This window comes from Micromesistius poutassou, assembly GCF_964030765.1.
Source record: "Micromesistius poutassou genome assembly, chromosome: 1".
NCBI classification, from domain to species: Eukaryota; Metazoa; Chordata; class Actinopteri; order Gadiformes; family Gadidae; genus Micromesistius; species Micromesistius poutassou.
The window spans coordinates 25,254,640-25,268,420 of NC_140271.1; the positions used below are offsets into that span (position 1 = coordinate 25,254,640).

General features: G+C 45.5%; 2 protein-coding genes across 2 annotated transcripts; both read right to left on the reverse strand.

The window, feature by feature from the left end:
• Positions 1-2,975: 2,975 nt before the first annotated feature.
• LOC311402528 (uncharacterized protein) lies at positions 2,976-9,744 on the reverse strand (the record flags this gene model as incomplete). The annotated part of the gene is made up of 5 exons (XM_084488825.1): positions 2,976-3,074; positions 8,874-9,026; positions 9,119-9,402; positions 9,492-9,579; positions 9,688-9,744. The coding sequence occupies 5 exons, from the start codon at positions 9,742-9,744 to the stop codon at positions 2,976-2,978; spliced, it is 681 nt and encodes a 226-aa protein (XP_084344951.1).
• A 635-nt stretch (positions 9,745-10,379) lies between these two features.
• Positions 10,380-11,856, reverse strand: LOC311402694 (uncharacterized protein; the record flags this gene model as incomplete). Its single annotated transcript, XM_084488826.1, has 5 exons — positions 10,380-10,396; positions 10,638-10,861; positions 10,938-11,112; positions 11,542-11,623; positions 11,713-11,856. 5 exons carry the CDS (start codon positions 11,854-11,856, stop codon positions 10,380-10,382), a joined length of 642 nt encoding a protein of 213 aa, XP_084344952.1.
• Positions 11,857-13,781: the final 1,925 nt, after the last annotated feature.

Sequence of the window (13,781 nt, forward strand, 5' to 3'; positions counted from 1 at the left end):
TCAGAGGAGGGGTTTAAGGATTATGCCCTACCTCGACGACTGGCTCGTATGTGCCCCATCCCGCCAGCAGGTTGTGGAGGATACAGAGTCAGTACTGTCCCACATTCGGTCTCTCGGCTTCCAAGTCAACTCGAAAAAGAGCAACCTGAATCCAAGACAGGAAACATCCTTTTTGGGACTCTGCCTGAACTCTCTCACGATGAGGGCATCTCTCACCCCTCAGAGAGTAGCCGGGATCCAGGCAACCCTTCGTGCTTTTCGCCAGAACAGGCGTATAGAGCTGCTTTACTTTCAGAGGATGTTGGGGTTGATGTCTGCTGCAGCAGTGGTGGTCCCACTGGGCCTTCTAAGGGCCCGACCATTGCATTGTTGGCTGAATGCTTTCGGCCTTCACCCACGGAGGTACAGGCACAGAAAGCTCAAGGTGACCCAATTATGTTTGCAAGCCTTGCTACCCTGGCGGAACGTCAGCTGGTTGACACAGGGAGTTCCTCTGGGAAGGGTACCTTCCAGGCGGACGCTAGTGTCTACAGATGCCTCCCAGACGGGCTGGGGAGCAGTCTGGGAGGGTCGGACGGTGAGAGGCCCTTGGGAACACCCGTGGGACAAAGAACACATCAATGTCCTGGAGCTTAGAGCAATACACCTTGGCCTGAGAGCACTTCTTCCCTTTATACAGGGCAAGCATGTGCTAGTACGTACGGACAATCGCTCAGCCGTCTATTACGTCAATCACCAGGGGGGCACAAGATCTCGGCGTTGCCTCAAGACCGCCCAGGGACTCCTCTTTTGGGCATTCCCACGCCTGACCTCATTAAGAGCAGTTCATATTCCTGGTGCGCTGAACCAAGCAGCAGATCTCCTCTCCAGGTCAGGACCCCCTCCGGGGGAGTGGAGGCTGCACGCAGAGGTGGTCGCAAATTTGTGGGCACGCTTTGGCGTAGCCCAGGTGGATCTCTTTGCATCGAGGGAGACGACCCACTGCCAAATGTGGTTCTCCCTGAGCTATCCGTGCGGCCCACTGGGGCTGGATGCACTGTCTCACGAGTGGCCGGGAGGAATGTTGTACGCCTTCCCTCCAATACCCTTGATTCCACTGGTACTCGAGAGAATACGCCAGGGCTCCTACCGAGTGCTGTTAGTGGCTCCACGCTGGCCAGCGAGACATTGGTTTCCGGCCCTCCTGCGTCTTGTTCACGGCCAACCCTGGCCTCTGCCAGTCAGGGCAGACCTTCTCTCGCAAGTGGGGGGTCGAATTTGGCATCCCAGGCCGGCTGTCCTGCAGCTGTGGGCCTGGCCCCTCCTCAGCCCCTGCATCAAAGGTTGAGTGAGGCTGTGTTGGAGACCATAAGTAATGCTAGAGCACCCTCCACTCGGGCAAATTACCAGCAGAGATGGAGGTTATTCTCTTTATGGTGCAAAGACAGGGGTCTTGACCCAAAGACCTGCCCAGTGGAAGTGGTACTCCATTTCCTCCAGTCTCTCTTGGACACTAGGAGGGCAGCCAGCACCTTAAGGGTTTATGCAGCCGCGATCTCTGCATTCCATGATTTGATCGGGGGCCTGTCTATCGGGAAACACCGTATAGTGTCACAATTTTTAAAAGGTGCAAACCGTCTACGTCCAGGCAGGTGTTTGAGGGCCCCATCTTGGGACCTTCCCCTGGTATTGAGGTCTTTGACCACAGCCCCATACGAGCCGTTGGGGCAGACTGATCTTAAGTTTTTAACACAGAAGACAGTGTTTTTACGGGCCTTGTGCTCTACCAAGAGGGTGAGCGAGCTGCACGCACTCTCTGTGAGTACTGAGTGCATGAGGTGGAAGCCTGAAGATGCAGCGGTGTCGCTTTGGTCGAATCCATTCTTCCTCCCCAAAGTGCTAAATCCTCAGTCAATTAATAGGGCTATTGAGCTGGAGGCATTTTACCCTGAGCCAGCCTGTCAGGCAGGGGTGGCTCTTCACACATTATGCCCAGTCAGAGCTTTGAGGGCCTATGTGGATCAAACACAGCAGCTGAGACGTGACCACACTCAGCTTTTTGTATGCTATGGAGCTAGGCAGTTGGGTCACCCAGTCTCGAAACAGCGCGTGTCCCACTGGTTAGTGGACACTATTGCCCAAGCTTATGCCGGGAGGGGTTTCCCAGTTCCTGAGGGCCTGGTGGCTCACTCCACACGAAGCATGGCCACCTCATGGGCAGCTTTGAAAGGGGTTGCTCTGGCGGACATTTGTGCGGCAGCATCCTGGAGTACTCCATGTACTTTCGCCAGGTTTTATAGAATCAATGTGACATCCACCACGGTCGGCGCCACTGTTCTCATGACGGCTGCCAAACAGACTAGTGAAGGGGGATCCTCGGTTCCTCGCGACACTTCTGGTACTAGTCATCCGTAGTAAGACCGTGGTGACGGTCAGAGAGAGGTCGAAATAGATCGTAAGTTATGACCATAACTATGGATCTATGAGACCGAACGATGACCGTCACCCTCCTTTGTCGCTCGGAACAAACCGAAGCGTTCCAGGCAAGGAGGAAGAGCCATGTCCTTGCATCCGCTTTATGCGGCAGGACCTGCCTCCAATCAGTCACAGGTGACAATTTTGATATAAGGGTCTCGCGACAAGTAGTTGAATGGCATCATTCGTAGTAAGACCGTGGTGACGGTCATCGTTCGGTCTCATAGATCCATAGTTATGTTCATAACTTACGTTATTTTGCCACTGTTTTGTATGTGTAGCAGTATGGGCCTTTAATTAGTGCTGCAGTACCGGCCTATCACTGTTGGGTGCGCTGCCTATAAAGGTGAGTGGTTGCGCACTGGGAGCCCTCTTGCCTGGGAGCTCCTGGCTGCCCCGCCTCCTGTTATCACCGCACCTGGCCGCCTCACCTGATCGCCTTTTACCGGGATCGTGCAGCTCGCTGTTGTTTGGTATGTAGTTGTGTGCATCTGTGTACCTTCCAAACGTTGCACAAGTCCTCAACATTGGCTTCCATCCCTCAGGCAGTTCATTGGCCGGGTCTTCCCTCTCCCGTATCGGCCCCAGTTGTAGGGCGTGCAAGTGTTTTCCTCCTCTACCTGTTGCAGCGGGGAGCGATCAGCTGATTGATCAAGTTGCACTTGTAATTGTGCTGCTCGGTGCAAGTGATCCCCTTCCTCCCCGTTGATGTTCATTCAACTCCTGACGGTATGTGGATAAGTTGACGCTAACTCAAGTTACTACAGTTGTTGTTCAGCCTCTACAACAAATGTATGTATGTTTCTATGGCAGGGTTGACGTGTGTGTGGGCGGTCTCTGCCAGCACGTTCCCCCCCCCCTCTTCACGCTGCTGTTGGCCGGCTGCTGTTTTGTCCACTGGTTTACATAGCCAACACATCCATCCTACTCTGCATCTCCTACTGTGCTGTACCTACCACCGAGTATGGTGATTGTTGCCTCATCCGCATTCTTATTATCTTAATCTATTCATTTAACCGACTCCTAACTGATCTTATTGATGATATTATTTGTGTTTTGTGGGTTGCTTTGCATGTTTGTTTTGGTTTAATTCGTTTTCTTAGTTATTTTGGTTTGGCTTAATTGCTTTACTTATTTAGTTGGATTTATCAGTTTGGATAAATCTCCATTACTTTTGATTTCATTTCTTTGTTAGTTTTCTTTTGTTTGCATTTATTGGGTTTGTTTATTAAGTGATTTAACCCTGATTTAAACCCCATTTAGTTATTTGCCCTCTCCTTTTTGTGTATTTTGTGTTTGTTGTGTGTGTGTGTGTGTTCGCTTTAGTGTGGTTGTGTGAACATATTTTATTGAGGAGTCATGTTTAAAGCTTATATATATTGTTAATTAAACGAAATTGAATTTGTATGCTGACCCAGTCTCAAGCTTTCACTAGTAAACGAACTTGTGTGCTTTAACTTTTAATCTTAAAAGTTAATCTAACTCTCCAGGTGAAATTCCTGGGGTGGCGTTGTTGGCAACTTGTCACTAGTTCCTTAACTAAACATCATCTTATATTGGTCCCTCGACCGTCGAATGCCACATATGCAAACATACAGTATAACTTATATTAAACTTGAGGAACTGTGCTGTTCCTCAAGATCACATTTGTTTGGATAGTATCTACGATATGTCACAAGATGGATAACACAACATAACAATGTTGCATATATGCATTAGGAGTATAAGAATTAGGTAGTGTGTGTGCTTGTTGCTACCTTTCATCAGTAGTTTTATGCTATGGATTGCCAGGTTATCACTGATTCAGTATTGTCCAGACCACCTATCATATGTTTTAACCCTGACTATTTGCTTGTTTATTTAGAGTGGCTTAAGAGAAACTATGCTGTCTATCTCTTGGTATTAACCACAATAATTAAACTATTTCTGATTTTTTTCTAGCATTGACTGAATGGGTCTTAATTTATCTGTGGTACAATCACAATTACCATCAGGATGAATTGAACATACTGTGAATGTTCTTACTCAAATAAATGTTGACACAATTGTGTAATGGCGTCTCAGAGACGAGTTGTGCGCAAATCCCAAGACACTGTTTATACTCCTGCTCCAGAATGACATTTATTTACTTAAAAACAAGGCAACGTTTCAATCCCATCGGATCTTCACCAGGCAATGAAAACACTGGGTGAGACGGCCTATATCACATGAAAACAAACAGGGCGCACGCAAAAGGTTGCAATTGGCATAACATGCACTTAAAGGAGCTGGCTTACATGCCTTGCATAAAACCACATGAATCAATAACAAATCAATCAAGATTCGGATTGGCCATCCCATAAATCGCATTCTTGCAATGTTTGGCACAGTATTGTAACTTATATTTGATTTTCTATTTTCGTTTGACGTGTTATGATATATTTAATCCAGGAAAGGCCGCCGAGACAGGATCGCTTTTAACTCACTTTATTTGGTAAAGGTTTTGGTCTATTGTCTATCGTCTACGAAACAAAAGGAGAGGAATGGTATATAACACGCCACACGAGAGACTCTGCCTCCTTGATAGCGGGGTCTGAATTAAATAAGCAGGTAGGGGTGGGCGTGTTCTGTGGCTTTAAAAGCCCGCCCTCTTCATCTATGTGTGATCAGCTGCTGCCCCCTCGTGGCTACTCGGTACTGTGGCTATGGGAGAATATTATGGCTGAAATATGTTACAGACGTTCTAAGCACGTTTGGGTTGTCGTCGTGCAACTTGTAATATTGAATTTATTTTGTCTAGCCAGACCAAAGCTATGCTCCTTCCCCATATTTTGTTCATCTAATGACCATTTGTGCAGGTAATGATGAAAAACTATTTCGATCCTTTGTAGTCGTCTCGGGCCGGGTAGGCCGGGTAGGCCTATGACTCGGAGAGTGGTAAACGTTAAATACGTAGTTTATTCTAACAGAAACACAACGTAAACAAGCATGCGTTGTAGAGGTGATTCATGAAGCATCTTATCCAGTAAGAATTCAGTTTATATTGGAAGTGGGCGAAATGGTAAATAAGCCACGCCTTCATTTTCTAGTTTACCCAGGTAAACCTTCGGTCTGTCTTGGCGTTGGCAGAAATGGCATACCGGCAATCTTTCTAATGTTTAACTTATCTACAAACTCATAAAACCATATATGGTGTTGTCCACTAGGTGGAGATGAAACCATTCATAATTGTTGTTAGCTTGAAACATGTCATCAGAAGAAACAAAGACTCAATACATTTTCATCAATAACCAATTTGATTTGTTGGTTAAGTTCTATGTCTCGTGTATGTTTTAAAATTCCAGTCGTGGCGTTGCTAGCATTGTCTATCTAGCTTGACGTCATTGTTGCATTCTACATGCAGTACCGCTTGGCGCCACACAAGTGGGGTGTTACCCTTTGATGAGCGCTGTTCAGCGCAACTAACATTGAAAATGGATGAAGTAGTCTGATTGTATGCTGTATGTCAGATTTACATAATGATTGAATATTTTTTATATGTTATTAGTTTTATTTAACACACTGAGACTATGAGCCAAGTTTGGTTTGGGTACATGCAGAGATATGAGCTCAGTTATTGTTTGACGTCCCGCTGAGGTCAAAGGTCACCAAATGTATTGAGTGTCTCCATGATGATGTCATGGGTCTATGTACCAAGTTTGGTTATGATATGTCAAAGGGCTGCTGAGAAATTGGCTTATTTCCTGTTTATTCCCGTCATAGGGTGCGTTGAACTCGGCTTGGCCCAAGGATTCCAATGATGCCTTGTTTGTGAATATTGGATGAATGGGTCAAAAGTTATGAACTTGAATGCATGTCCAACTTTGACCTGTTGGTGGCGCTAGAGCTCATGGGCTAGCGGCCTCAGATTTGCTGTGAGGGCTTATGGGACTGTCCTGAATCAGTGTACCAAATATCACAACTTTTTACCATGGGGTTCTATGGGCTGCCATAGACTCCCATTGAAGGATAATAATAATAGGAAAACATACGAAAACAATAGGTTGTCTAGCAGCTTCGCTGCTTGACTCCCAATGACAAGCTGATAAACTAATTAAATCTGCGAGCAGTGTTGAGGGAGTCAAGCTGATAAACTAATTAAACAAAATTAAAACATAAACTACCAAGTTTGGTTATGATATCTCAAAGGGCTGCTGAGAAATTGGCTTACTTCCTGTTTGGCAGCTTTGTGGTCAAATTTGATTGGCTGTTGCGGCCAAACGGTTTTGAATTTGAAGAATCTGTTCGATAAATTTGTGAGGCATAGTCTGATCAACATATGTGCCAAGTTTCGACTTGATTGGGCAAAATGTGTGATGTGTGAAACATTTAAGGTTTTTGACATAAACCAAGATGGCGGAGAATTCCTCATGACGCAATGTTACGTCATAGGGTGCGTTGAACTCGGCTTGGCCCAAGGATTCCAATGATGTCTTGTTTGTGAATATTGGTTGAATGGGTCAAAAGTTATAAACATGAATGCATGTCCAACTTTGACCTGTTGGTGGCGCTAAAGCTCATGGGCTAGCGACCTCAAATTTGCTGTGAGGGCTTATAGGACTGTCCTGGATCAGTGTGCCAAATTTCACAACCTTATGCCATTGGGTTCTATGGGCTGCCATAGACTCCCATTGAATGAAAATAATATTTGACCCGTTGGTGGCGCTAGAGCTTATGGGCTAGCAACCTCAAATTTGCTGTGAGGGCTTATGGGACTATCCTGAATCGGTGTGCCAAATTTCACAACTTTTTACCATGGGGTTCTATGGGCTGCCATAGACTCCAATGGCAGGAAAATAATAATAATAGGAAAACTTACAAAAACAATAAGTTGTCTCGCAGCTTCGCTGCTTGACTCCCAATTACCACAACGCGTTAGACCTGTCACACGCGTGCTTACACCACGCTGGGATCTCCCCACCGTGTTGCGCGGGCTATCCGGGGAACCCTTTGAACCTCTGTCTCAGGCTCCTTTGGATGCCCTGTCCTTTAAAACGGCTCTCTTGGTTTCTGCCAAGCGGGCCGGCGAGTTGACCGCTCTGTCTGTCAGCTGCTTGATGCTTAACGAGGACGGCTCCTTTGCGCTGCTCAGACCTAACCCTGCGTTCCTCCCCAAGAACATTAACAGTTCTTTTCGGTCAAGGGATATTGTGCTTAAAGCTTTTCACCCCCTGCCTCATGCTAGTGAGGCGGAGGCGGAGTTGCATCTCCTGTGCCCGGTTCGGGCGCTAGCTATGTATGTGAAACGTTCGGCCGCGTTCCGCTCCACACAGCAGCTGTTTGTGTGTTATAGCGACGCTTGCAGGGGCCGTGCTCTCTCTAAGCAGCAGTTTTCTCGCTGGATATGTGAGGGTGTTTGCTTAGCCTACTCTCAGCAGGGCTTGGCGCCACCACTGGGCGTTAAGGCTCACTCGACACGGGGTGTGGCCGCTTCGACGGCTCTACTCGGTGGCGTTTCGGTGGAAGACATCTGCGCGGCTGCGTCTTGGTCTCGCCCCGACCCCTTTGTCCGTTTCTACGTGTTAGACATGTCCAGGGGCTCACTCGGCCACTCTGTGTTGGAATCCAGGGCCCCTTCTACGGCTTAGAAAAATAGGCATGTCCTTACGCCTTTTTTCTGCTTATATTTTTCCCACCATTTTTCAAATGGACGGGGGAAATCTATTGGCCCGCCAGTTAGCGGGTTTGGACTCCATAGCTCCGCCCCCTATGGTGGCGGACCTAATAGAGGCCGTATTGCTTTTACGATTTCTTCCCTTTTTTTCATGGATTCAACATGAAACACGGATTGAAACAGAGCTCTTACAGACTCACTTTTTCTCTTGGTCATCCAAAGAGAAATTGGTTCTTATTAAGCGATTGTGTTTTGCACATTCTTGCTTTTTTGAGTCTTATGTGCCCTGTGACTTAGGTCTTTTGGCTGGGGTCCAGCAGGAGTACATTTATCGAGCTCTGCTTGCAGCTTCGCCTTAACCCATAAGGCGAAGCCTATACGGCATAGCCTACATGAAATAGAACGATAGTTATGATATTATAACTCTAGTTCTATGATTGTAGGCGTAGCCGTCTAGTTTCCCACCTGCTGTACCCTCCATGTGCTGAAAGACGAGCGGCGGTGTGCGCCGCCTTATATACATAGTGCCGTGGGAAATGTGGGCGGTGCCCACGTTGATTGGTGCATAGTTGAAATTTCAGTGCGCATGGGGACAAGCCCATAAGGCGAAGCCTAGACGGCTACGCCTACAATCATAGAACTAGAGTTATAATAACATAACTATCATTTTGTGATATGATTATAGCTTGTTTGATGTACTGAGGTCACCGTCTGTTTTTTTTTAAACGTCAAAAGAATTTTAAAAGCTTTGTAATATGTGGAAGTACTGAAAATTGTCAAAACTCACCATTTGTTGGTTCAAAGGCACAGATGCCCTTTTCTCACGCAGCTGGTAAGTCCTTTTTGGCACATGTTCCTCATCCTCTTCAGGATCTGGTACTGTTTCAGTTAGTGTGGTTTTCATATCACCTGCATCATCCTCATCATATAAGCTCACCATCTTTTTTTTTTTTAGGAAGAATAAAGTATATTAAGCTCATTTTAGAATGATGTATTTTAATTAGTGTGTGGAAACACTGCAGCTACTCTCACCTGCTGGTCTGACGGCACAAGGGTCTTGTTGTCGTGCAGCTGGTTAAGCCTATTTCTCACAGGCTTCTTTTGGCCCAATGGTTCCTGCTCCTCCTCTTCAAACCCCTGATTGTCTTCATTTTGTGCAGGTTCGTTGTCCTCCCTTTCATCCTCTGAAGAAGCAATGGTCATGGTGTTGTCTTTCTTGTGTTTTTCTCTGCATTTCCTTGTCTTTGCAGCATATGTAGAAATTGCCATCATTGACAATCCTCTACACTGGAGTGTGACCTCTGCTGGGTCCTCCGCTGTGCAAAGAAATGGATAAAATGATTACAAGTTGATGGATACTACAAGAAAAAATAGGTTTGGCATTAATTTAGATTGTTTAAAAAACCTTGATAAAATCTTTTGGCTGTGTTTGCATCATGGCACATAAAAGTCGCTACTTTCTGGTAGGTTTTATGGCCCAACTGTCGCTTGGCCTGGAGGAATGAATGTAAAAAAGAAATACACACAAGTGCAAAATTCATTATCTTTTCACCACACTTAATTGTTTTTAAGATACAAAAAAACATGAGAAGTTATCTCACATAAGTGGCAACAGAGGAGCGCAGCATGTTGAAAGTTGGGGCTGTCCCCAAGCCCATCCCCTCCCAGGCTTCCTTGAAATATTCAGACAGCTTCAGCAGGACGCCTCCACTGGTTGTGTGAAAGAAGGTAGAAGCCTCTTTGCCTCCTTCAATTCTGTTTCGAAGCAGGTTGTAACGCTGCAACCAGGAATACTCGTTTGGCTTGAGGGGTACAGCTGCTTCACCAAAGTACCTTTGAGTCTTGTGCTGTCCAACCTAATAATTCAGGAAAGTTGACTTTTCACTCTGACCAACTGATATAACAATGTGTATGTCTCTTGTGTCCTTTCAGTTTTTGTAATAATGTTTGCACTTACACGGATGATGCGGGCACCCTGCTTAGTCTTTTCTGCTGCCTTGACCTCCTTTGTGGTCATGTTGATCACAACACCCTTTCGGTGGCCTGTTGTTGCAATAATATAGCCACCCAGCAGTCCAAAAAACTCTTTCAGACATGCTCGGTCCTCTGGATGCTTCTCAAGGTCAACTGTAAAAGCAGAGGAAGGACGTTGTATGCATTCACTCGCAATGATGATGTTCTTTACCTAAGTACCACATGTTGGCCACACAAAAGCAGCAGAGACCAGCCCATATATAAAAACCCAGTTTGTAGATGTTAATCCCTGTAATGTAAAATCTGCAGAACGGTATCTTCACCCAAAGTTTGAGTCTGGAGAAGCCCCATAACATTAAATAAACCTTATTTTTACAAATCTGAAACTTATGCTGAGCAATGATCCATACCCAGTACTGCAGTGATCTTCTTCGGAGCCTCATCTATAAACCATGCATGTTTCTGTGCCTTGACCAGTCTCTCTGAAATTTTGAATAGTATTTATTATATGCATGTTCCCTGCTTTTAACAATGTGATGTTAATCTATGGAGGTGGGGTTATGAATGATACACATACCAGATTTACTTCGCCTCACACTGAGCTGGTGCCCGACCACATCCTTGCGAATATCTCTGATCCGGGCCCTCAGCTCTACCAAGATGGCGTTGATTTTTTTTGTTCCGAGTCTGACAGATGGTGGTGCCATGTTTGAAATGTATTTCATAAAGGCCACAACATCCATCAGATAGCATCTCTGGGTTGTTGGTTTGAAGCCTTTTTCTTGAAGGACTGCAACAAAACTTGAAGACAAAAATACAAAACAGTCATGTCCTCTACCCTTCAATGCACAGGTGCTTCTTACAGTGTAGTACTTACCCACGGATTCTAGCATGGTTACTCAGGAAAAGAAGGTCAACATTTGGGATTGCTGAGTCTGCCATGTACTCTAGAAAATTGATAACATGTTTGGCTCGCTGCTTGGCGTTTTCAGAAGTTTTCATACCAGGGTTGGCACCTTCTGTGTGGCCCCTAAATTCCTCAACCAATCTTACTGAAGAAGAAAGAATATAAAGCAAATCAAATATTTTTGCATGGATCTGCACATTAACACAACATCCCCTATCTTTCAAGCTTAATACTAGTACAGTGACTATGATATGACGGTATCTTCACCATAGCAAGGGGCTTTGCTGTGGGAAAATGGTGCACGTCTGCGATGCTTTGCTGCCTGAAAAAAACACATAAAGCAGATTTTGTTAATCAAGAGTTACTGAAATTGGTCATATTTAAGAAGTACACCAGAGGAATAACTCAACACTCGCATTATTGAAGAATGTAGCTGCTTGAGCTCATCGTTCCTCATCTGGAGCAGGTTCTTCGCCACCATTAGTTCAGCAGAGAGAAGCTGGCAGTTCCTGCACCCAGGATCCGGAGACCTCAGGACAGAACGCCTTCTTCTTCGCTTGGCCTGTTGGTCAACTGTTCCTGTGTAGCAGGAAGCCTGGCTGGTTGAGGGAGAAGGATCCAGCATAGCTGGTGCTTCTGGGTCGCAAGAAGCCTGGCTGGGAGAACAACACATGGGGACCGAAAGAGGAGGCACAATGGCAGAAGCTGCAGCATGAGGAGCAGCTTGTGGTATGGCCTCTATCACCCTCCTGACACCTTCTTCGATTGCTGCATCATCCACCTCGTCAAGATGTGACACCATTGGTGGTGTGGGTTTCGAGGCACGTAGGAGGGCCACTTCTCTTGCAATGTATCTGTCCTTCGCTTTCTGGATGTACAGTGTAACCATTGGCTTCTGCAAAAAAAGCAGAACATACAATTAGTAAATCATTTCATTCTGTCTCAAAATGTTACACTATTGATATCTCATTACCTTTAGCATCATGCATGTATTTAACCAGCAATATTCTTTCTGTGGGATGTGTAGCACTAAATAAATACAGCATTTCCGAATCTAAATTAACGACACAAGGATCAAATGAAGACCACAGCCCCACCACACAGCAAGGAAGAACAAGCAGCACTACAAGGACCAAAGTTGCTGGGCTCAAGATCTCAACCTAACTCAACAACACACATACAGTGGGTACGGAAAGTATTCAGACCCCTTTAAATTTTTCACTCTTTGTTTCATTGCAGCCATTTGCTAAAATCAAAAAAGTTATTTTTATTTCTCATTAATGTACACTTAGCACCCCATCTTGACAGAGAAAAAAACAGAAATGTAGAAATTTTTGCAAATTTATTAAAAAAGAAAAACTTAAATATCACATGGTCATAAGTATTCAGACCCTTTGCTGTGACACTCATATTTAACTCACATGCTGTCCATTTCTTCTGATCCTCCTTGAGATGGTTCTGCTCCTTCATTGGAGTCCAGCTGTGTTTAATTAAACTGATTGGACTTGATTAGAAAAGGCACACACCTGTCTATATAAGACCTTACAGCTCACAGTGCATGTCAGAGCAAATGAGAATCATGAGGTCGAAGGAACTGCCCAAGGAGCTCAGGGACAGAATTGTGGCAAGGCACAGATCTGGCCAAGGTTACAAAATAATTTCTGCAGCAGTCAAGGTTCCTAAGAGCACAGTGGCCTCCATAATCCTTAAATGGAAGAAGTTTGGGATGACCAGAATTCTTCCTAGACCTGGCCGTCCAGCCAAACTGAGCAATCGTGGGAGAATAGCCTTGGTGAGAAAGATAAAGAAGAACCCAAAGATCACTGTGGTTGATCTCCAGAGATGCAGTAGGGAGATGGGAGAAAGTTCCACAAAGTCAACTATCACTGCAGCCCTCCACCAGTCGGGGCTTTATGGCAGCGTGGCCTGACGGAAGCCTCTCCTCAGTGCAAGACATATGAAAGCCTGCATAGAGTTTGCCAAAAAACACATGAAGGACTCCCAGACTATGAGAAAGAATATTCTCTGGTCTGATGAGACCAACACTGAACTTTTTGGAGCTAATTCTAAGTGGTATGTGTGGAGAAAACCAGGCACTGCTCATCACCTGCCCAATACAATCCCAACAGTGAAACATGGTGTTGGCTTGGCCCAAAGATTCCAATGATACCTTGTTTGTGAATATTGGATGAATGGGTCAAAAGTTATAAACATGAATGCATGTCCAACTTTGACCTGTTGGTGGCGCTAGAGCTCATGGGCTAGCAATGTCAAATTTGCTGTGAGGGCTTATGGGACTGTCCTGAATCAGTGTGCCAAATTTCTCAACTTTTTACCATGGCGTTCTATGGGCTGCCATAGACTCCCATGGCAGCGTAATAATAATAATTAAAAGTGTGCTTCTTTAAAACTACAATTCTTTAAAGCTGTGCTTCATTAAAACTGCACGCAGTGATGAACGGGACCTCGTACCGGCTTGCGGCCGCGTCACGTGCCGTCGTAACATGTGCACACTTGTCAGCGCACATGTTACAACGGCACGTGACGCGGCCGCAAGCCGGTGCTCGGTCCCGTTCATCACTGCGCGCCGTTTTAATTTTAATGTTTCGCGAACTTATGTAATTTTCATTTTTTGTGAACTTATGTAATCTGTAGAAGCATATGAGATAAATTCCCTAGGAGGAGTTTGTTGAAATAGAAGGTGAAAAAGTGAAAAAACTCAAAACGGGCAAATTTGACGGCACGCCACGGACACACCCTTCAACGTACAGTCACAAATAACACAGCGTTGGTTGAGCACCATTTTTTGACTGT